General features: G+C 64.0%; 2 protein-coding genes across 6 annotated transcripts; both read left to right on the top strand.

The window, feature by feature from the left end:
- The first annotated feature begins 1,834 nt into the window (after positions 1-1,834).
- Positions 1,835-8,026, top strand: LOC126646480 (death-associated protein kinase 2-like). Of its 5 annotated transcripts, none has more exons than XM_050327855.1 (13): positions 1,835-1,988; positions 4,101-4,171; positions 4,664-4,764; positions 5,229-5,450; positions 5,537-5,675; positions 5,821-5,950; positions 6,071-6,119; positions 6,259-6,285; positions 6,391-6,543; positions 6,985-7,030; positions 7,117-7,206; positions 7,411-7,494; positions 7,725-8,026. In XM_050327855.1, exons 2-13 carry the CDS (start codon positions 4,103-4,105, stop codon positions 7,800-7,802), a joined length of 1,188 nt encoding a protein of 395 aa, XP_050183812.1. In that variant the 5' UTR covers positions 1,835-1,988; positions 4,101-4,102; the 3' UTR covers positions 7,803-8,026. The 5 variants fall into 5 exon arrangements, with proteins under 5 accessions (XP_050183812.1, XP_050183813.1, XP_050183815.1 ...); XM_050327856.1 differs by having other exon boundaries at positions 4,627-4,764; XM_050327858.1 differs by lacking the exon at positions 1,835-1,988 and adding an exon at positions 2,487-2,584 and having other exon boundaries at positions 5,424-5,450.
- A 564-nt stretch (positions 8,027-8,590) lies between these two features.
- Positions 8,591-20,241, top strand: INSRR (insulin receptor related receptor). Its single transcript, XM_050327829.1, has 22 exons — positions 8,591-8,684; positions 10,352-10,903; positions 12,230-12,542; positions 12,627-12,769; positions 12,904-13,048; positions 13,134-13,348; positions 13,424-13,550; positions 14,031-14,269; positions 14,349-14,516; positions 14,654-14,843; positions 14,966-15,007; positions 15,093-15,358; positions 15,490-15,626; positions 16,420-16,585; positions 17,780-17,888; positions 17,983-18,053; positions 18,697-18,926; positions 19,008-19,118; positions 19,241-19,400; positions 19,486-19,615; positions 19,701-19,835; positions 19,971-20,241. Exons 1-22 carry the CDS (start codon positions 8,591-8,593, stop codon positions 20,239-20,241), a joined length of 4,014 nt encoding a protein of 1,337 aa, XP_050183786.1.
- The last annotated feature ends 1,072 nt before the right edge of the window (positions 20,242-21,313 follow it).

Here is a 21,313-nt window from a genome sequence, read left to right as displayed (position 1 = left end):
GGGAGGCAAAGCTGAGTCAGAGGAGCCTGTAGAGGCTTGTCTGAGAGCAGGGGCACCCAGCCGGGGGAAAGGCACCCCGGCCCCACCTTTAACCCGCGGCAGCACCGAACCCGGCCCTGCACCCCCGCGGGCAGGGGAAGGCGGAGAAGGTGCTGACAAAGTGAAACAAAACAACCCAAACTGCAGCAACTGAACTCGAGGAGCGTTGGGGAGGCGAATTCGGGTCAGGTCCTGCCTGGGCATGGCCGCGCAGCTGGGGACAACGCCACTGTCCCTGGCTCGCTGTGCGTCCCCAGGGTCGGGGAGGGACCTAAATGGAGGAGGGGGCTCATCCCTCCTCCCCCACCCCCAACACCTTGGCCTCGTGAGGGCAACTCAGGGGGCTCTGCTCCTCGGGGCGGGATGTGCCTCTGAAACCCTGTGCTCCTGAGGGGGAACGGCTCAGATCAGACCTGAAACGGGCTGGAGGCTTTGCCCTGAGAGACCTTCCCGGGCTGGACTTCCCCCTTTAGAGGGGGGAAGATCTGGCTGGTAGGGCTGGGACGGGCAGGGGGCACCACTTCTTCCCCTTGCACCCCTTTGTCGTGCCCATCTTCCATCGTGCCTTGGGATGGGGGGAGTGTCCCCTGCACCGCCTGGCACCGGCCCAGCCCTTGTCTGTCCCCCTGCTCGGGGTTCGCTGCTCGGCCTCGGTGCAAATCCAACCCCTGCCCCGACCCCCAGCCCACGCTCCTACCTCTGTCCAGCCACAGGGGGCCCGGGTGTCCGTGGCTGGAGGCGATGGGATGGGCAGGGGAGCGGGCAGGGGACGGGAAGGGGGTCGGGCAGGGTGGGCAGAGCCCCTGCCTTGCCTGTGCGCTCGCCTTCACCGCCTGCGACGGGCAGGAAGCGGCAACCGAAGCTGCAAAGAGCCTTCGCGTGGTGGGGAGACGTCACGGGAAGGTGGCAGGGTGGCACCGGGGTGACACCCAGCTGACACCGGCACCCATGGGACAGGCTGGGCTGTGATGAGCAGGGGGCTCCGACCACCCTCCTACCGGCACATCCACACCTACAAAGGGCTCCCGTTCCTCCCATCCACGCCCTGGGACCTCGCCGGGCGCGGGGACGGGGTTGGGGGGCGAGCTCGGTGTGCCCAGGGTCGTGCCACGAGCCAAGGTTCGACCCTGGCATGGTGGAATCCAGCACCACCCCCCTTCCCGCGGCTCCGGCTGCCAGAGCCAGGCACATTCCTGGGAGGTGCCGGGGGCATCGGCGCAGCAAAAACAGCGGCCGAGCTGCCAGCGCTGCTGCTCTGCCCCGTGCCAGCTGCCACCCTCGCTCCGGGCGGTGCCAGGCTCCAGCCGGCCCACGGCGACAGCGGTGCCAACCCCGCTGCGTCCCGAGGGGTTGCAGGGATTAGGGATTAGGAAAGCGGATTAGGGCTGGGGCCATCCCATCCATCGCACCGGGACAGGGTTTGGGTGGGTCTGCAAGCCCCGAGGTGGGGATGGTGCCCAGTGCCCCGGGCAGATCCCGGCACGCAGAGCCAGCTCTCTCCACCTTAAGAAACCTGTCCCTTCCCACAGCCTTCACACCCTCCACTCACTTCCCCTCCGCGGAGTCGGTGTCTTGTCAGCCAGGTTTCCTGTCTGCAACTCTCACCGGCACATCGGCGAGAGGGACATCGGTGAAAGGGACATCGGTGAGGGGACATCGGTGAGGGGGCATCAGTGAGGGGGACATCATCTTCCAGCACCGAGTCCCGGCCACTCCTCAAGGAGCTGAGGTGCTGGAACCACCAGGAATTGTCCCTGAAATGCCTTTCTTTTGGCTCCTCTCCGCAGCTGGGGGGTTTCCTCCAGAGCCCTCAGGAGGAGGAACTAAAAGAGCTTTTCTCATCCCGAGCCACCGTGGCCGGATCCTGCCCCAGCACCCCGGGAACGCCGGGACTGTGAGGCAGAGCCTGGAGCTGCCGGGGGCTGCTGGAGGGAAGGTCAGAGCTGGAGGTGAGGGGTCTCAGCTCCCCACGACTTGCCAGGCTTGGGGGCTGTCCCGGTCATTTTGGGGGGTTTTGGGGTCCTGCAGGGCTTTTTGGTTAGTTGGATGCTGACCTGGGAGCACATTTCCCAGCAGCCGGTGCCGAGGGCAGGCTGGTTTTCCTGGTGAGCAGCAACAAACAGGGTGTGGTGGGACAGGACAGCCCCTGCGGGTCCAGCTCTGCAGCTCAGAGATCAGCAGCGGCCACCGAGCCTGGGGCCGTCCATGCCTCAGTTTCCCTCCCTGCAAAAGCAGCTCCACGTCCTGGGATGTGTCCATCCCAGGGGACAAACAGACACACAGTCACCCCACGGACGTGTCACATGCAGGGATATTGGCCTGGCTTCAGCTGCAGCCGCCCCCGTGCACGTCCCAGCCCCGGGAGATGCCGGCTCCGTGCGGTGCCAGGGCCGAGCAGTGCCTGGCCTGGTGCCCCCACCAACCCCAGGGGGCCCCCACCAGCCCGGGGGGGGGCACAGGATGGTCACCATGAACTGTGACCGTCCCCTGTCCTGGCCCGAGCAAGGGAGAGGCGCTGCTGGGTGCGGAGGAAGGCTCGGGGAGGGTAAGGGGGCACAGCCGGGGTGGGAGTGGGAGGCAGCGAGGGTGGACCGGGCTTGGAGAACACTCACTGTCCCTTGGGGCCACTGTGGGGGAACAGGAAGGGTCCCAGCCCCTGTTTGGTGCAAGCAGAACCCTGTGGGGTGGGGGATGTGCTGCCAGGCTGCATCCAACCAGTACCCCCAGGGGCTGTCCCTGTGGGGCTCAAATCCATCCGGGATCCTCAGTTTTTCCTGGGGAAGGACCCCACCTCAGGCTGATATTGCTGTCCTCATCCCTTTCCTGGTGGCCCAGGAAACCTCCTACTCCAGGGGACATGGCTCTGGGAACATGGAGGTGGCTCCAAGACCAGGGCTTAGAGCCCCACTCCCCATTCTCTGCATCCCTGCTGGTCCCTCACTGCTGGAGCATCACCCACCCCATCCTGCAGCGGGGGAAACTGAGGCACGGGAGGGTTGGGTCCTGGTGTTGGCCTGCTCTGTGTGAGCCCAGAGAGGCTGGTTCGTGCCTTGGAGCTACTGGGGATGAGAGATGTCCCCCCTCCCTCAGAGGGGGACAGTGCCAGGTTCAGGCAGGTGTCTGCCCCCTTCCCAAAACCCCTCTCCCCACTGTGAATCCCTGCCTGGATTCCAGGTGCCTCCAAAGCTGCTCCATCACTGCCCTCCTCACCCAGAAAGGGCAGGGAGAATGTAAGAAAAGGCTTCTAAGGGCAGGGAGGGGTCACTGACCCTTTAATGCCACGGGCAAAACTGACCTGACTCAGGGAGATTAATTGAATTTATTAGCAATCAAATAAGAGCAGGATGATGAGAAGTAAAACAAAGCTTCAAAACATTTCCTCCCCCACTCCTCCCTCCTTCCTGGGCTCTACCTCCTCCTTCCAGAGGTGCAGGGAGATGGGAATGGGGATCCCAATCAGTTCAGCACAGGTTGTTTCTGCCACTGCTCAGGGAGAGGAGTCAGTGTGAGTCCCTGCTCCAGGGTGAGTCCTTCCCAGGGGCTGCAGCTCCTCAGGAACTGCTCCAGTGTGGATCCCTTTTCAGAGGTGGCAGTTCCTTAGGAATTGCTCCAGCCTGGGTCCCTCTCCATGGTATCACAGGTCCTGCCAGGACCCTGCTCCTGCTCAGCTTCCCCCAGGGTCACAGTCCCCTTCGGGTATCCCCCCACTCCAGCGTGGGCTCCTCCAGGGCCGTGGGTGGGTCTCTGCTCCCCCAGGGACCCCCAGGGGCTGCCAGGGAACCTCCTCTCCTGCCCCTGGAGCAGCTCCTGCCCCTCCTTCCTCGCCGACCTTGGTCTCTGCAGGGCTGTGTCTCTCACACAATCACTTTTTGCCCTCCCTTAACTCTTTTATCCCGAGGTGCTGCCGCTGTCACTTGGCCTTGGTCAGTCCTGCTCTGTCCCGACTCTCTCAGACACGGGGGAGGTTTCTGGCAGCTTCTCCCCCCTGCAGCCCCTCCCCACCAGAACCTGCTGCTCAGACCGGCTGCACCCCCTCACCCTGTGCTTTCTTGTCTTGGCAGTGATGGCCGAGGGTGGCCGGGCTGGGGTCCTGTCTGAGGGGGGCCCAGGGGATGCCCCTGACAGCACCCAGGTGAGCCACGGCCATGGGTACGTGTGGGGGACCCTACCCGGGGGCTGGGGGTGGGGGGTGACAGGGTGGGACTGCCACGGCTGAGCTCACGGTGGTGGCTTCATCTGCTGTTAATTCCCCTTTTTTTAATAAACCAAACCACAGCGTTGGTTTTTTGCACTCCCAGCACGGTGGGGGCAAAGGGGTTGCTGTGAACCCCCTCCCTTCCCACCCCTGCCCCATTTCCAACCCCTCCCCGAGCAGCTCCTGCAGGCCCCTGATCAAGGGGTGAGAGTCTCCAAGTGTCCCCCTGCTGGGGAGTTTTGTGGGAACTGGGAGAACTGGGAGAACTGGGCAGGGCCAGGGCTCAGCTGGACACTGGAAAGTCCCCCAGTGTGTGCTGGGGGGGGGGGTTGGGGTGCTCTGTGGGATGGGGGTCCCTGCACCCCCAGGTCTGGCACGTCACCACACCCCAGGCAGGCGGCTGAGCCAGGCACTGGTGCCACCCCACAGGAGGAGACCGAGCCTGGGGGGGCTGCAGAGAGCGAGGGGCTGGAGGCCACCCCGAGCCCCAGCGTGGAGGACCTGTATGAGCTGCTGGAGAAGCTGGGCAGGTGAGTGGGACACAGGCAGGTGTGTGGGAATCCAGGCAGGTGAGTGGGATCCAGGCAGATGAGTGGGACACAGGCAAGTGAGTGGTCCAGGCAGGTGAGCAGGAATCCAGGCAGGTGAGTGGGAATCCAGACAGGCGAGCATGGTGCAGGAGGCTGAGAACAGTGCAGACAAGAATCCAGACAGGTGAGCAGGATGCAGGCAGGTATTGACAGGTGAGCAGAGTGCAGGCAGGTGAGTGGGATGCAGTCAGGGACCCAGACAGGTGAGAGGGGCACAGGCAGGGATCCAGGCAGGTGAAAAGGTCCAGACAGGTGAGGGCAGTACAGGCAGGGATCCAGGCAGGTGAGAGGGGCACAGGCAGGGATCCCAGCTGCCCTGGAGCCCCGGAGGTGTCCGCACGCCTGGGTCCTCCCCCCGCTTTGGGGTCAGCCCGGCCGTGCCCCAGCCCGGCCTCTCGCCACAGCGGCCACTTCGGCGTGGTGAGGCGCTGCCGCCAGCGCGGCACCGGCACCTTTTACGCCGCCAAGTTTGTGAAGACGCGGCGCTGCTGGGGCAGCCGCCTGGGGCTGGAGCGGGCCCAGGTGGAGCGGGAAGTCGCCATCCTCCGCCAGCTCAACCATCCCAACATCATGCGGCTCCACGACCTCTTCGCCAGCAGAGCCGAGGTGGTGCTCGTCCTGGAGCTGTGAGTGGGCTCCCGGGGCAGGGGGGGACTCCCTTTCTGTGCCCTGCGTCGGAGGTGTCCGAGCTCCCCCGCCCCGCCGTGCGCAGGATCGGCGGGGGCGAGCTCTTCGACTTCATCGCGGAGAAGGAGATGTTGTCGGAGGAGGAGGCCATCGAGTTCCTGGGGCAGATCCTGCGCGGGGTGGAGTACCTGCACGCCCGCCTCATCGCCCACTTCGACCTCAAGGTGCCCACAGAGACGCCCTGTCCTTGCTCCCTGAGGATCCAGGGGCTGCATCTCCCCTGCCAGGCACCCCCGGAGTCCTGCCCAGCTTTCCGGGGTGCTGCTGCACCCTCTGCCAACCCCTCCTCCCCCCACCCTGTCCCCACAGCCCGAGAACATCATGCTGCAGGAGAGGGACGTCCCCAAGCCCCAGATCAAGATCATCGACTTTGGGCTGGCCCAGCAGCTGGAGGAGGGTGTCACCTTCAAAAGCCTCTGCGGGACCCCCCAGTACATCGGTAGGGGGCTGGCACGTCCCCGGGGGATGTGGCACGGGGACTCCTGGTGTGCAGGGAGGGAGGTGGCAGGCTGGTGCTGTCCCCTCTAACGCCCTGCCCGGGCTCTGCGTTCGCCCCCAGCTCCTGAAGTGATCAATTATGAGCCGCTGAGCGCCGCGACTGACATGTGGTGAGGAGCCGGGACCTGGGGGCACCGGGCTGAGCTGCTGGGTGGGGAGGGGGGAGGGACCCCCCTTCCCCCGCCGGGTGCCACGGGCACGAAGGGAACCCAGGGAGGGCAGCACCTGACGGCCACCTCTGCCTTTCAGGAGCATCGGGGTCATCACGTACATCCTGTGAGTGTGGGGCGGTGCTCCCCGTGCCTGGGGGGACACGGAGGGTGCTGGGCGGGCCGAGCCAGTGACGTCCCGGCATTCAGTGGCTCTGTCGTGTCCCCACAGGCTCAGCGGCTTGTCCCCCTTCCAGGGTGAGACGGATGCTGAGACCCTCTCCAACGTCGTGGCTGGTGCCTACGGGTTCGAGGAGCACTGCTTCAGCCAGACCTCCGAGATGGCCAAGGACTTCATCCGGCAGCTGCTGGTGAAGGAGCCAGAGTAAGGTCCCAGCCCAGCCACCAGGTCTATCTCCATCTCCTTCCATCCCCATCCCCATTCCATCTCCATCACCATCTCTATCCCATCATCTCTGTCTCCACCTCCTTCCCATTTCCATCCCCACCTCCACCTCCATCATTGCTACCCTCAGCTCCATCCCCATCCCCACCTCCATCCCATCCCATCCCATCCCATCCCATCCCATCCCATCCCATCCCATCCCATCCCATCCCATCCCATCCCATCCCATCCCATCCCATCCCATCCCATCCCATCCCATCATCCCCATCTCCATCATCCCCATCCCCATTTCCATCCCACCCCATCTCCACCTCCACCTCATCCCCCGCCATTCCCATCTCCATGCTCCCCATCCCATCTCCCTGGTGGATGGGTGGGGCCGGGACCACCCCCACTCCAACCCCTCCCCCTGTGCCGCAGGCAGCGCATGACGGCGGCCGAGTGCCTGGCCCACCCCTGGATCAAGGTGAGAGGGACAGGCGGGGGGTGGGTGCCGCACCCCCCGGACCCAGGAGGGGGCACGGTGATGGTGCCGTGTCCTCGCCCCCGCAGCCCCTGAGCAGGAAGCAGGTGCTGAACCGGAGCCGCTCCTCCATCAACATGAGAAACTTCCGCAAGTTCAACGCTCGGAGGAAGTGGAAGGTGAAGGGCTTCCCACCCGTGGGGGGTCCCACCACTCCTGAGGCCCCCCCCGGGGAGCTCGGGCTGGGCTGCATCATCCCAAGGCTGGCCCCAAATCGGGAGGGGGGGGCTGCAATGTGGAGGTGTAGTGCTGGGGGGTGAGGGGGGAGGGCAGAGCTGGGGAGGGACCCCCACTTCGGACCCCCTTCCTTCTCGCCCTCCCAGCTCTCCTACAACATGGTGTCCGCCTGCAACCGGCTGTGTCGCACGCGGCTGCTCTGCGGCCTGAGGAAGGAGGATGAGGAGCTGGTGAGCGCCCAGGAGCCCCCCAGAGCCCACCCAACACGGGCTGGGAAGGGGGAGAGGGGATCTGGGAGGCCTGACCCTCCCCCACACACCCAAATGGAGAGGGTGCCGTGCAGTGGCTGCGCAAAGGGTGTTATCTCCCCCTGGGGTGCCCTCTCCTCTGGAGGGGGGTCCCCTCCCCGGGGATGGGGGAATCCTGTGCCTGCCCTCCAGCCCCTCCCCTGTGCCCCTAGCGCTGCTGCGAGAGCGACCAGGAGGAGGAGAGCAGCCCCCCCATCGCGCTGCTGCGCCGGCGGAGAAGCAGCTCCTGAAGGAAGACAGGAGCCCTCCCGGAGAGGAGCCTTGGGGGTCCCCTCATCTCCCCAGCCCGAGGCAGGATCACTGTCTGGCCTCAGTGCTCGCAGTTGCCTGGTGTCAGGGGGGTCACTGGCACAGCAGCACTCCCCTCCTGGCCCCCAGGTGTTGCTGCAGCAGGGCTGGGACCCCCCTCCCTGCTTTGTCCTAGTGAGAAAAATAAACACCGCTCCCTCCTCCATCCTCCGATCCTGCGACTCCTTCCCCTTGAGGTTTGGTCATCACAAGCAGCTGGTGCCGAGTGCCCGCAGCTTCCTCATCCTCCTCCTCTCTGCGAGGCTGCTGGACCGGGGGAACCCCGGGACCACCCTGTGAGGAAGAGTTGTCCCTTCCCTTCCGTGCGGCTCTGGGGGAGTTCTCCGTGTGTTCTTGGCTGCTTTCGTGGCATCCCTGTGCCAGAGCAACCTGGATCCTCCTGCTCCGGGGGGGGTGGGGGGAAACTGAGGCAGCCCTTCCTTCCCGCCCACTCCAGCACAGGGGGCGGGGGACGACGACGCCCTGTTTTCCCCCCTCTGTATTTCCCAAACAAGCCCTGGCCCTGGCCCTGACAGTTGTCAGGCTAAATATTTTGTGTGCGGTAGCCGAAAACAAAAGTGAAGGGGCCGCAGTGTCCGGGCAGGTGTGTCCCCCCCACACACCATCCCGGCGTGCCCCAGGTGCCGCTGGACACGCCGAGTGGGACCCGACACGGAGCAGCAGCGCCCGAGGTGGGACAGGGACGGGACCGCGGGGGTCCCGCTCGGGGATGGGGCCGAGGGCGCCGGGTGCCCTGCGGCTGGGGGTGATGCTGCTGGTCCTCGGTCCCCTCCCTCTGCCCCCCGTGTGGGCCCCGTCCGAAAGTAAGTGCCTGGCAGGGGGTGGCCGGGAGAGGGGCGGGGGTGGAGCGCTTTGCCTGGGTGGAGGGGGACACAGTTTTGGGGTGCGGGGGGGCTGCGTGGTGATACCTGTGCTCGGGGGGTTGTGGGAGCCAAACCCTGAGGCAAAGCTCTTTGGGTGCTCTTCCCCCTTCCCGTGGCAGTGCCCCCGATGCTGCAGACCCCCTGTTTTGGGCAGGAGGGGCAGAGTGTGAGACCCCCCACACACACACACTCATTGCTGGGATGAGGGGGGGATGTGGTGACTCAGCTGGAGCCGGGAGATTGCTCAGCCCCGCTGGGATGGTGGGAAACAGTTGCAGGAACTGGGAGCGCTGGTCCCAGCACGGCTGCTGAGGTGGGAAAGGGTGGAGAGGCGAGGCACGGTGGGGAGGGGGCACCAGGAGGGTCTGTTGGTCTGTCCTGCCTTCCCCTCTCCCCGCCACCCGAGCCTCAGTTTCCCCCAGGGGCTGTGCTGGGGGGGGTGGGAGCAACGGAGGAGGGGGATGAAGCATCCAAGAGCTTCCCACAGGACACAAATCGCTGTGCCAGCTCCCATCTGGGATCCCTGTCCCCTCCTTGTCCCCTCAGGGGCACGGGGGCCCCCTGTCCCTTCACAGGGTGACTTGGCAAGGTCAGGCAGGTGACAGTGGCAGCAGGGGCTGTAACCCCCAGTGTTGGTGCTGCACCCAGGGCAGGTTTTGTGAGAGGATGGAGGACCCTGCTGTCCTCCATCCCAACCAGGGGCTGAGCCCTGGTGTGGTGCTGGGGTGAGCAGGCACAGGCAGCTGTCAGAGCCTCAGTGCCCACGGGATCAGGGTGCCCACAGTTCCTGGGTGACACCGAGGGGGGGAAATGCCACCGGGCACAAGGTCACAAGGATACGGCCCTGAGCCACCAGCCCAGGCCAGCTGGGCCAGACAAGGGGTGAACCACACCCTGACCCCCTCCAGGCCCTGGACAGCACTTTTGGGCTGGAGATGCTGCCGGTGGGAAGCTCTCTGCTCCTCCTGGCTCTTGCATCCTTGCTGGGACCGGGAAGCAGGAGATGCTGGGCTTGTGCTGCCTCAGTTCTCCTGCTCCCCGCCTGAGCCTGGGTGGAGAAGCCCTGGGACAGCAAACGTGGCCCAGGCTGTGCCACATGGGCACCCGTGGCAGCCTTGTGTGCCCCGTTACCTGCCTGGGCACCGCTGGGCAGTTAATGGGAACAGCCTTTCAGGAGCTACCACTCACTGGGTAACGGTGGGTCTGGGGCAGGGGGGAGATGCCCTGAGCCCCCCATGTCCATCCCACAACTCAGGCAAGGGGAAAGCCATCTACACTCCCCTTCTGGCTTCCCCTGGGGTGGGCAGCGGGGCTGGGGCGCGGTCCTGGAGCTGCCATGGGGCAAGGCAGGCGCCAGGGCTGCCAGGCCTCGTTAGCATCCCGCTGACAGACGCGTCATGCCCCCGAGAGCCGCAGCGCGCCGGCCGCCTGTCACAGCCACTCGTGTCTCCCTGGCTGCCCAAACCAATTCCAGCCCCGTTTGACAGGCAGCACTAGGATATTAAATCCCCTCGAGCATCCCCTGGGGGATCCCAGGGTGGGGGGGGTGGGGGGGTTTCCTACCTCCATCCCTGCCTCCCATGGGGTTCCCCCTCTCGCCACCCCAGTCTGCGGCAGCATGGACATCCGCAACGACGTCTCCCAGCTCCAGAAGCTGGAGAACTGCTCCATCATCGAGGGCAACCTGCAGATCCTGCTGATGTTCACCACGGGCGCTGAGGACTTCCGGGGGCTCAGCTTCCCTCGCCTGCTCATGATCACCGAGTACCTGCTCCTCTTCCGCGTCTACGGCCTGGAGAGCCTGCGGGATCTCTTCCCCAACCTCTCTGTCATCCGCGGCACCAACCTCTTCTTCAGCTACGCCCTGGTCATCTTCGAGATGCCGCACCTGCGGGACGTGGGGCTGCACAGCCTGGGCCACATCCTGCGCGGCTCCGTCCGCATCGAGCGCAACCAGGAGCTCTGCCACCTCTCCACCATCGACTGGGGGCTGCTGCTGCCCGACACCGGCGACAGCACCTACATCGTGGGCAACAAGCTGGCCGAGGAGTGTGCCGACGTCTGCCCGGGCATCCTGGACGTGGAGAAGCCGTGCGTGCAGACCAGCGTCAACGGGCAGCTGGATTATCGCTGCTGGACCTCCAGCTACTGCCAGAAAGGTGGGTGCCAGTGGCGTGGGGCTCGACTGTGCCAGATGCCTTTCTGGGATGGTGATGGTTTGCACTGTGGGGTGAACTGGGAGGGTGCCGGGGAAGGCTGGTGGAGCCACAGGCTCTGGCACATGGTTGTGGCTGTGCCGTGCCGTGCTGGCAGCGTGGTGGGGTAACTGGATCCACGCTGTATCATCCTCCGGAGGACAGGCCAGCTCCCGGCTGCCGTGTTTTCCCAGCGGCGAGGTAAATACGGGCCCCTCCTGGGCTCGTTTGCTGTAAACAAGGAGACCTGGTAATAAAATCTGTACTGTAAACACAGATTCTTATCGAGGCTGCAGCCTCGGCCCTAGATGCTCCGGGCAGCTGGGGCTCAGCTGGGGCTCAGCTGGGGCTCAGCTGGAGCTCAGCACAGGCTGAGCCTCACCTCATCCATCCATCTGTCCTGATGTCCCTCTGTCCAGCCCCTCATCCTCCCATCCCAGCGGGTCACTCAGCCACCCATCAATCCACCTGCCTGGGTTGGCTGTCCATCCATTCTTCCACCCATTCCTGCATCCCTCCACCTGTGCCTCCACCCCTTCCCCCATCAATCCATCCCTGCATCCCTGTACCCCTCGTTCCCTCCATTCCTACCTCCCTACATCCCAGTATTCCTCCTTCTGTCCCTGCACCCCTCCATCCCTCCCTCCCTTCATCCCACCATCCATCCCTGCATCCCTTCATCTCTGTGCCCATCCCCACATCCCTCCATCCCTCCTTCATCCCACCATCCCTCCTTCATCCCACCATCGGTGTATTCCTCCCTCCCTCCATCCCACCATCTCTGCACCCCTCCATCTCTTCATCTCTTCATCCCTCCATCCCTCCCCACACTCCTCTTCCCTCCCTTCATCTCACCATCCATTCCTCCATCCATTCCTGCATCCCTCCCTCTCTACATCCATCTTCACATCCCCTCCATCATCCCACCATCAGTGCATTCCTCCCTCCCTCCGTCCCTCTCTCCTTTCCTCCCTCCTTTTCTGCATCCCACCATCTCTGCATCACTTCATCTCTCCATCCATCCCAACACCCCTCTTCCCTCCCTTCATCCCACAATCCATCCTTCCATCCATCCCAACACCCTTCTTCCCTCCCCTCACCCACAATCCATCCCTCCGTTCCCACATCCCTTCATCCCTCCTTTCTCCCACCATCAGTGCATTCCTCCCTCCCTCTCTCCCCTCTTCCCTCCATCCATCCCCATCCCTCCATCCCTCCCCACACACCTCTTCCCTCCCTCCACCCACTCGTGGGAGTCTCCCCTGCCCACGGTGCCGTCTCCCCTCGCAGTGTGCCCGTGCGGTGCGGGCTCGGCGTGCACGGTGGGGGGCGAGTGCTGCCACGCCGAGTGCCTGGGGGGCTGCGGACGCCCCCGCGACAGCCGGGCCTGCGTCGCCTGCCGCCACTTCCACTTCAACGGGCACTGCCTGCCCTCGTGCCCGCCCCGCACCTACGAGTACGAGGGCTGGCGCTGCGTCACCGCCGAGTACTGCGCCAGCCTCCGCAAGGTCTCCGACAATCCCCGCGACGCCTCCAAGTTCGTCATCCACCAGCGGCAGTGCCTCTCCGAGTGCCCCTCGGGGTACACCAGGAATGAGAGCAGGTAGGGGGGGGTGTTCCTGGTGCCCCCCGGCATGGGCATGGTGCTGGCACTGCTCACATCCCGTCCCCATGGTCCTGCCCGCAGCATCTTCTGCCACAAGTGCGAGGGTCTGTGTCCCAAGGAGTGCAAGGTGGGCACCAAGACCATCGACTCGACGCGGGCGGCGCAGGAGCTGGTGGGCTGCACCCTCATCGAGGGGAACCTCATCCTCAACATCCGCCGGGGCTGTGAGTGCCGCCACAACCCACCCCGGGTGGGAGAACAGCTGTGGGAGGGTGAAGGCAGGGGGGCTTTTCACTTGCAGAGGGAATTAATGGAGGGGTGCCCCCCTCCCTGAGCTCACGCTGTGGGCTGTCCCCAGATAACCTGGCCTCGGAGCTGCAGAGCAGCCTGGGGCTCATCGAGACCATCACGGGCTTCCTGAAGATCAAGCACTCCTTTGCCCTTGTCTCCTTGTCCTTCTTCAAGAACCTCAAGCTGATCCGTGGTGACTCCATGGTGGACGGGTGAGGACGGGGAGTGTCTGGGGAGGAACGTGTGGCTCTGGGAGTGCCCATGCCCACCTCCATCTGCATCTTCCCCCCCCCCCAGGAATTACACCCTGTATGTCCTGGACAACCAGAACCTGCAGCAGCTCTGGGACTGGAGCCACCACGTCCTCTCCATCCCTGTGGGCAAGATGTACTTCGCCTTCAACCCCAAGCTGTGCCTGGCCGAGATCTACCGCATGGAGGAGGTGACAGGCACCAAGGGGCGGCAGAACAAGGCTGAGATCAACCCCCGCACCAACGGGGACCGGGCGTCCTGTGAGTTACAGGGACAGGGACAACCGGCAGTGCCGTGACCCCCTCCCTGCCCAAGCCCCTCCCTTTGCTCCACAGGTAAGACCCAGACCCTGCGCTTCATCTCCAACGTCACCGAGTCCGACCGCATCTTCCTCAAGTGGGAGCGGTACCGGCCCCCTGAGTACCGGGACCTCCTCAGCTTCATCGTCTACTACAAGGAGTCGTAAGTGGTCGCCATCCCCCACTGGGGGGGCCATCCACTGTCTGTGGGGGGACCCAGGGGTGGGAACCCAAGCCAGGACAGGGAGTTTGGGAGGTCCTCTGTGTCTGGGGTGAGGATCCAGGGCAGAACAGGGGTATCTGGTGAGGGGAGTCCCTGATGTTAGGGAAGGGACCTGGGGCAGAATGGGGTGTCCTGGGCGGTCCTTGGTGTTCTGGGTGATCCTGGAGCAGGACAAGAGGGCTCGGGGAAGAGTTGCCCCAGCATCCAAAGGGGGATCTGGGACATAACCGGGGGACCCAGGTGTGTTCCTGGTGTCTGGTGGGACCCAGTGTCCAGAGTGGAACCCTGGGCAGGAACCTGGGGGGAGTTCCCAGTGTGAAGAATGGGGACCCTGGCCCGTGATGGGGCTGCTGGAACCCCCAGGGGCTTGTGTGACTGGGAAGGGTCCCAGGGCCTTCCCTGACACCCGGTGTGGGACAGACCCTTCCAGAACGTGTCAGAGTACGTGGGGCAGGACGCCTGTGGGGCCCAGAGCTGGAACGTGCTGGACGTGGACCTGCCGCTCAGCAGCGACCAGGAGCCAGGGGTGGCCCTGCTTAACCTCCGCCCCTGGACCCAATACGCCATCTTTGTCCGTGCCATCACCCTCACCACCGCCGAGGAGGGACGCAACTACGGCGCACAGAGCGAGGTGGTTTACATCCGCACCATGCCGGCGGGTAAGGGGCTGCCAGGGGGCTGGGGATGCCCGTGGGAACCACCCCCCCAAAGAAAGACCGATACCCTGTGTCCGCCCAGCCCCGACGGTGCCCCGGGATGTCATCTCCATGTCCAACTCCTCCTCCCACATCGTGGTGCGCTGGAAGCCGCCCACGCAGCGCAACGGCAACATCACCTACTACCTGGTGCTGTGGCAGCAGCTGGCCGAGGACATGGAGCTCTACATCAACGACTACTGCCACAAAGGTGAGGGCAGGCAGGGTAGGCAGGGCAGGCAGGGCAGGCAGGCAAGGGCACAGCAGCCAAGGGCACTGGTGGAACAGGGATTTCCCCCCCGATCCAGGGTCCAGCAGCCTGCCAGCCCTGTCCGTTGCTGCCTGCAGGTCTGAAGCTGCCCACCAGCAGCGCGGACACGCGCTTTGGGGACGGGGACGGCCCCGAGGTGGAGCAGGACACAGAGGAGCGGTGCTGCCCCTGCCGCCCCACTGATGGGCAGCTCCGCATGGAGGGCGAGGCCGAGTCCTTCCAGAAGAAGTTTGAGAACTTCCTCCACAACTCCATCACCATCCCCAGGTGCCATCTGGGGGAGAACTCTGCTTTGGGTGGCTCCCCCGGGCTGGGAGTGTCTGCCTGGGTTGGGGGGGGTCCAGTGGCTGCTCCTGGCAGATCCTTTACCTGATTTCCCGCTGTCTCAGGCCGCCCTGGAAGGTGACGTCCATCAACAAGAACCCGCAGAGGTGAGTGGGGGCCACACAGGCCTGGAGGGTCTTGATGACCCCGGCGCCCTGGCTCCCCACCCCCTCCCATCCCCATCTCCCGCAGGACCCCCAAGCAGCGCAGGGACGTGGTGGCCATCACCCCCCTGGCCAACACCTCCTCGGCCGAGCCGCCGGCCCCGAGCCGCGCCAGAGGGGAGCCCAAACCCCGCTTCCAGATCTTCGAGGACAAGGTGGTGCGAGACCGGGCGGTGCTGTCGCGGCTGCGCCACTTCACCGAGTACCGCATCGACATCCACGCCTGCAACCACGCCGCGCACACCGTGGGCTGCAGCGCCGCCACCTTCGTCTTTGCCAGGACCATGCCCGAGCGTGAGTCCCCCACCCCAGCTCCCGGGCCCTGCCTCGGCATGTGCTGGGATGTCTTCTGGGTGGGGGTTTGGCAGCGGGTCTGGGTCCAGGTGATGCCCCCAAGGAGGTGACCCGCTCTGTGCCCCTCCCAGTGCAAGCCGACAACATTCCCGGGAACGTCACGTGGGAGCCGGCGGGCAAGAACAGCGTCCTGCTGCGCTGGGAGGAGCCCAGGAACCCCAACGGGCTCATCCTCAAGTATGAGATAAAGTACAGCCGGGAGAGCGAGGTGAGGACCCCTCTGGGACACCCCCTGCCAGGTCTGATTATGGGGGTACAGCACCCACGCCATCCCAAGTGCCATTCCATGGCCATGCCATTCCATCCCAATGCCATTCCATTCCATCCCATTCCATTCCATGTCATGCCATGCCATGCCATGCCATGCCATGCCATGCCATGCCATACCATACCATGTCATGCCATCCTATCTCCTGCCATTCCATGCCATCCCATGCCACACCATTCCATTCCATTCCACACTGTGCCATCCCAACCTATCCCGTCCCATGCCATCCCAGCCCCATCCCATGCCATGCCATCCCATCCCAATCCCATGCCATGCCATGCTATCCCAATCTGATTCCCATGCCATGCCATGCCATGCCATCCTATCTCCTGCCATTCCATGCCATCCCATGCCACACCATTCCATTCCATTCCATTCCATTCCATTCCATTCCATTCCATTCCATTCCATTCCATTCCACGCTGTGCCATCCCATCCTATCCTGTCCCATGACATCCCAGTCCCATCCCATGCCATGCCATCCCATCCCAATCCCATGTCATGCCACGCTATCCCAATCCCAATCCCAATCCCATTCCCATGCTATGCCATGCCATGCCATCCCAATCCCATGCCATGCCATGCCATCCCATCTCACCTCACCCCATCCCATCCCATCCCATCCCATCCCATCCCATCCCATCCCATCTCTCCCCCAAGGCTCGCACACAGCTGGGGGGGAGATGAAGCCCCTTTGCCACCCCCTCATTGTCCCCCCCCCTCCCATCCCCAGGAGGTCACCACCGTGGTCTGTGTCTCCCGCCACCGCTACTCCAAGTACGGGGGGGTCCACCTGGCCCTGCTCCAGCCAGGGAACTACTCGGCCAAGGTCAGGGCCACCTCACTGGCCGGCAACGGCTCGTGGACAGGGCTTGTCAAGTTTTACATCCTGGGGCCAGGTATGTGTGGGGGACAAGGGGGACATCAGGGGGGACAAGCAGGGAGAGGGGGCTGTGGGGTCAGGGGAGCTGGATTGGGGCGCTGGGGAACTGGGGGATGCTGCTGGGCTGGGACACTGGAGGGTCCCAGAATCACAGAATCGTTTGGGTTGGAAAAGCCCTTCAAGACTCGATGGCCCAACCGTTCCCCCAGTGCTGCCAAGGCCACCGTGTCCCCAAGTGCCACAGCTGCACTTTTTTAAATCCCTCTCTCACCACTGTCCTGGGTAGCCTGTGCAGGGCTTTCCAGTTTTCCCTAATATCCAGTCTAAACCTCCTTGGGCATGACCTCGGGTCATTTCTTCTTGTCCTGTCCCTTGTTCTGTGGGATCAGAGCCCAAGCCCCCCCTGCTCCCCCCTCCTGCCAGGGAGTTTTAGGGAGTGAGAAGGTACCCCCTGAGCCTCCTTTTCTCCAGGCTGAGCCCCCCCAGCTCCCTCAGGAGTTCCTCAGACCTTTCTCCTGGTGCTCCATTCCCTTCCCTGGATGATCTCCAGCCCCTCTTGTCGTGAGGGGCCCAAAACCAACCCCAGAACTGGAGGTGCCTCAGCAGTGCCCAGCCCAGGGGATGGTCACTGCCCTGGCCCTGTGGCCACTGTGGCTGGTCCAGGCCAAGTGTCACTGGCCTCTTGCCCACCTGGGCACATCTGTGTGTGGAGAGTCTCCTCAGCCCTCCTTTGGATGCCGATGGATTTATAGAAACACTTTTTATTGTCTGTTACGGCAGATTCAGTTCTAGTTGGGCTTTGGCCCTTCTCATATCCATCCTTGTGGCCCTCCTGAGCTTCCAGCCCCTTCTTCCAAAAGTTTGAACCTCTCCTGAAAAAGGAGAGCTCCAGCCTGAGGTGGAGTTCCAGTCCAAGCTCTCTGCTAAGCCAGGCTGGTGTTATTCCCATCTTTCATCCATGGAAGCTGCTGGACTGAGGAGCTGGGGGATGCTGCTGGAGCGGGACACTGGGACACCAGGAGCTGCTGATGGACTGGGGGGTCTGGGGATGCTCTGAGACAGGGACACCCAGAGATCAGTGGGTGCTGCTGGCCTGGGGAGCTGGGAGCTCCCCCTCTGCGGCCCAGTGGTGGTGGTGGTGGTGGTGGGACAAGTGTGGGTGGGGATGAGTGTGCCCGGGCCCTGATCCAGGGCCGCCTGCTCCCGGCAGCCGAGGAGGAGTCCGGCAGCTTCTACGTCCTGCTCACCGTCACGCCCGTGGTGCTCATGGTGCTCATCTCCTGCCTGGCCGTCTTTGTCTTCTTCTACAACAGGAAGAGGTAATGGACCCCTCTGCACCCCCAGGGCTGGGGAAGGGCTGGGGAGGGGCTGGGGGAGGGGGCAGCACCTCTGATCACTGCCCACCCCTGGCAGGAACAACGATGGGTACCCCAGTGGGACCCTCTACGCCTCCGTCAACCCCGAGTACTTCAGTGCCTCAGACAGTATGTGGGGATGGGCAGGGGAGGCTCTGGGGGGCTCTGCTGAACCCCCTCCTTGCTGGGGTCACTCTGGAGGGGACATGGATGGGGTGGGGTGGGATGGGATGGGATGGGATGGGATGGGATGGGATGGGATGGGATGGGATGGGATGGGATGGAGATAGGGATGGGAATGTGATGGGATGGAGACAGAGATGGAGATGGGATGGAATAGGGTGGGGTGGGATGGGATGGAGATGGAGATGGGGACAGAGACAAAGGATGGTGATGGAAGAGAGATGAGGACGGGAATGGGGATTTGGATGGGGATGGGGATGTGGATGGAAATGGGATGGGGATAGGGATAGGGAGAGGGACAAGGATGGTGATTTGGATGGAGATGAGGATGGTGATGGAGATGGGGATGTGGACAGAGATGAGGATGGTGGTGGGATGGAGATGAGGACTGGAGTGGGGTGATAGGAGTGATGGGACGAGGATGGTGATGAGATGGAGATGAGGATGGGGACAGAGGTGGGAATGGCAGTGGGAATGGGAGGGAGATGAGGATGGGAATGGAGATTGAGATGGGGATGGAGATGGGATGAGGATGGACAGGGGCAGAGTGACAGTGATGGGGATGGGGTGATCCCGGCTCACCCTGCAGTGTACATGCCTGATGAGTGGGAGGTGTCGCGGGAGAAGATCACAGTGATCCGGGAGCTGGGACAGGGATCCTTTGGGATGGTGTACGAGGGGCTGGCACTGGGGCTGGTCACGGAGGGAGAGGAGACCAGGGTGGCCCTGAAGACAGTCAATGAGTTGGCCACCATGCGGGAGCGCATCGAGTTCCTCAATGAGGCCTCTGTCATGAAAGCCTTCAAGTGCCACCACGTGGTAGGTGGGCAGCTGAGGGAGAGGGAGGGGACATGGGGGTGGGCCTGGCCACTCACGTGCCACCCCTCTTTGTCCCCTCAGGTCCGTCTCCTCGGCGTTGTGTCCCAGGGCCAGCCAGCTCTGGTCATCATGGAGCTGATGACACGCGGGGACCTGAAGAGCTACCTGCGTTCTCTCAGGCCTGAGGCTGAGGTGAGGGGCTGGCCGGGTGTCACCATGTCCCAGGGGCAAAGTGACACCCGCCCTGCCCCCAGGGGGGTCCTGGTGTGTCACCCCCCCCGCCACTTCCAGCCCTGAGTCTATGCACGGTGCAGAACAACCCCGGGCTGCCGCCGCCGTCGCTCAAGGACATGATCCAGATGGCGGGGGAGATCGCCGACGGCATGGCCTACCTCAACGCCAACAAGTTCGTGCACCGGGACCTGGCTGCCCGCAACTGCATGGTGTCCGAGGACTTCACTGTCAAGATTGGAGGTGGGTGGGCAGCGCTGGACAGGCTGCTGCCAGCCTCCAGCTCCTGCTGCTCACACCGGCCTCCCCCTTCTCCCTCGCCCGCCAGATTTCGGCATGACCCGGGATATCTACGAGACGGATTATTACCGGAAAGGGGGCAAGGGGCTGCTCCCCGTGCGCTGGATGTCCCCGGAGGCACTCAAGGACGGCATCTTCAACACACAGTCTGACGTCTGGTGGGTGTTGGGGTGGGGGGGAGCACTGTGGTGGGGTGGAGGGGGAGTTTTGGGGGTTCCTGGCTGAGCAGCGCCGTGCCGGCAGGTCCTTCGGGGTGGTGCTGTGGGAGATCGCCACGCTAGCCGAGCAGCCCTACCAGGGCATGTCCAACGAGCAGGTGCTGCGCTTCGTCATGGACAACGGCGTCCTGGAGAGGCCCGAAAACTGTCCTGACAAACTGTGAGTGGGGGGGGGGGATGCCCCCTCGGACCCCCACCCTGCTGGTGATGGAAATCCTGGTGTCTCCCAGTGCTGGGAGGGTCACAGGGTGCTGGAGCCCCCCCAAAACCAGCAGGCGCCCTCTCTTTCCCACAGCCACGAGCTGATGTGCCTGTGCTGGCAGCAGAACCCGCGCCAGCGCCCCTCCTTCATCCAGCTCCTGGAGCGCATCAAGGACCACATGGCGCCCGCTTTCCGCACCCTCTCCTTCTTCTACAGCCCCGAGAACGGCCACCACGGCTCAGGAGAGCCCTCTGATGCAGAGATGGATCCATCCACCAGGGATGACGAGCCCCCAGCATCCCCCCTGCCCACACGCAAGGACCACAGCCCCGGCCAGCTCCCCAACGGGACGGCCCGACTCTGACCCCGGGGTGTCCTTGCCACTCTCTGTACCCCACACCCTGCTCCTGCTCTGGCCACCACCCCCCCCACCGCCGGGACACCCCCACATTATTTATTGCTTCCAAGGGCCCGGCCGAGGAGCGGGTGCCCCCGGGAAGGGGGTGGCAGCAAAGCAAGGATGCTCCATGGGGTGCATTTCCCCTGGAAGTACATTGGGGTTCCCACAAATCAGGGGCAAGGAGTGGGGGGACTGCCGGTTGGGAGGAGGACACCCTGGTCTTTCCTTGTTTGTTTTTTTTTTGGGGGGAGGGAGGGGAATTTGGGAATGGGGATGGAGAGTGGGGTTTGAGGTTTGGGGTCCCCCACCAACCAGCCTCTGCCGCCACTCTCCAGGCGCCCGTCAAACAGGTCAGTACCCCCATGACCCCTCTTTTACAGCTGGGGAAACTGGGGCAGCCCTGCCGCGGGAGAGGCCTGGGGTTGCCCTCACACCTCTCCCCAGTCCCCTGCACTGGGACCAGTGCTGGGGCCGTGCTGGGCCGTGGACGGGGCTTCACTGTCTGATCTGCGGTGAATAAAGGGGAATGAAGCTCAGCTGTGGCTGTGTCTGATCTGGGGAGGGGGGGCGGCACACGGGGCTTTTCGCTCCCCACCCCGCCAGCCCCGTCCACTTCCTGCAGCTTTGCCCTGCGGTGCCCAAACCGGGGGCGTTTCTGGGGAAAAACGTCAAAGGAGTGGAATTTGGGAGGATGTGGCAGGCTGTTCTTCAGCTCTACCGGGGGTGGGGGCGGGAGGGTCACCCCGGGGGACTTGTGGCCCCATGGGTGTCACTGGTTTGGGGAGATGCACCCGGAGCTGAGCCGTGGGGATGGAATGCGGGCTGAGAACGTTCTAAACTCAACGCACAGATGAGCCACCCCCGAGGTGCTTTGGGACAAGCTCGGGGACAAGCAGCAGCTGGGTGGGGAAGGGGAATCCTGGGGGGAGGGCGGTGGGAGCACAGCAGTCCTGTCTTGCCCCCCCGGGAAGGAGGAGGAGGGTCCTGGCTGGGGGTGACAGCTGGGGACGGGGCCACTGTGCCACCAAACGTCCCC

This window comes from Myiozetetes cayanensis, unplaced genomic scaffold (assembly GCF_022539395.1).
Source record: "Myiozetetes cayanensis isolate MyiCay16 unplaced genomic scaffold, myiCay2020 scf35, whole genome shotgun sequence".
Lineage (NCBI taxonomy): Eukaryota > Metazoa > Chordata > Aves > Passeriformes > Tyrannidae > Myiozetetes > Myiozetetes cayanensis.
Note: the sequence above shows the minus strand (reverse complement) of the source record. Positions and strands in the feature narration are given on the sequence as shown.

Bases quoted from the DNA above. Each gene is read 5' to 3' on its own strand.
- LOC126646480 (XM_050327853.1), top strand. From the start codon at position 2,500: ATGGTCACCATGAACTGTGACCGTCCCCTGTCCTGGCCCGAGCAAGGG. The intron at 4,765-5,228 runs GTGAGTGGGACA...CTCTCGCCACAG, and splicing joins CTGCTGGAGAAGCTGGGCAG to CGGCCACTTCGGCGTGGTGA. The intron at 7,031-7,116 runs GTGAGAGGGACA...TCGCCCCCGCAG, and splicing joins TGGCCCACCCCTGGATCAAG to CCCCTGAGCAGGAAGCAGGT.
- INSRR (XM_050327829.1), top strand. From the start codon at position 8,591: ATGGGGCCGAGGGCGCCGGGTGCCCTGCGGCTGGGGGTGATGCTGCTG. The intron at 10,904-12,229 runs GTGGGTGCCAGT...CTCCCCTCGCAG, and splicing joins CTCCAGCTACTGCCAGAAAG to TGTGCCCGTGCGGTGCGGGC. The intron at 13,551-14,030 runs GTAAGTGGTCGC...GGTGTGGGACAG, and splicing joins ATCGTCTACTACAAGGAGTC to ACCCTTCCAGAACGTGTCAG.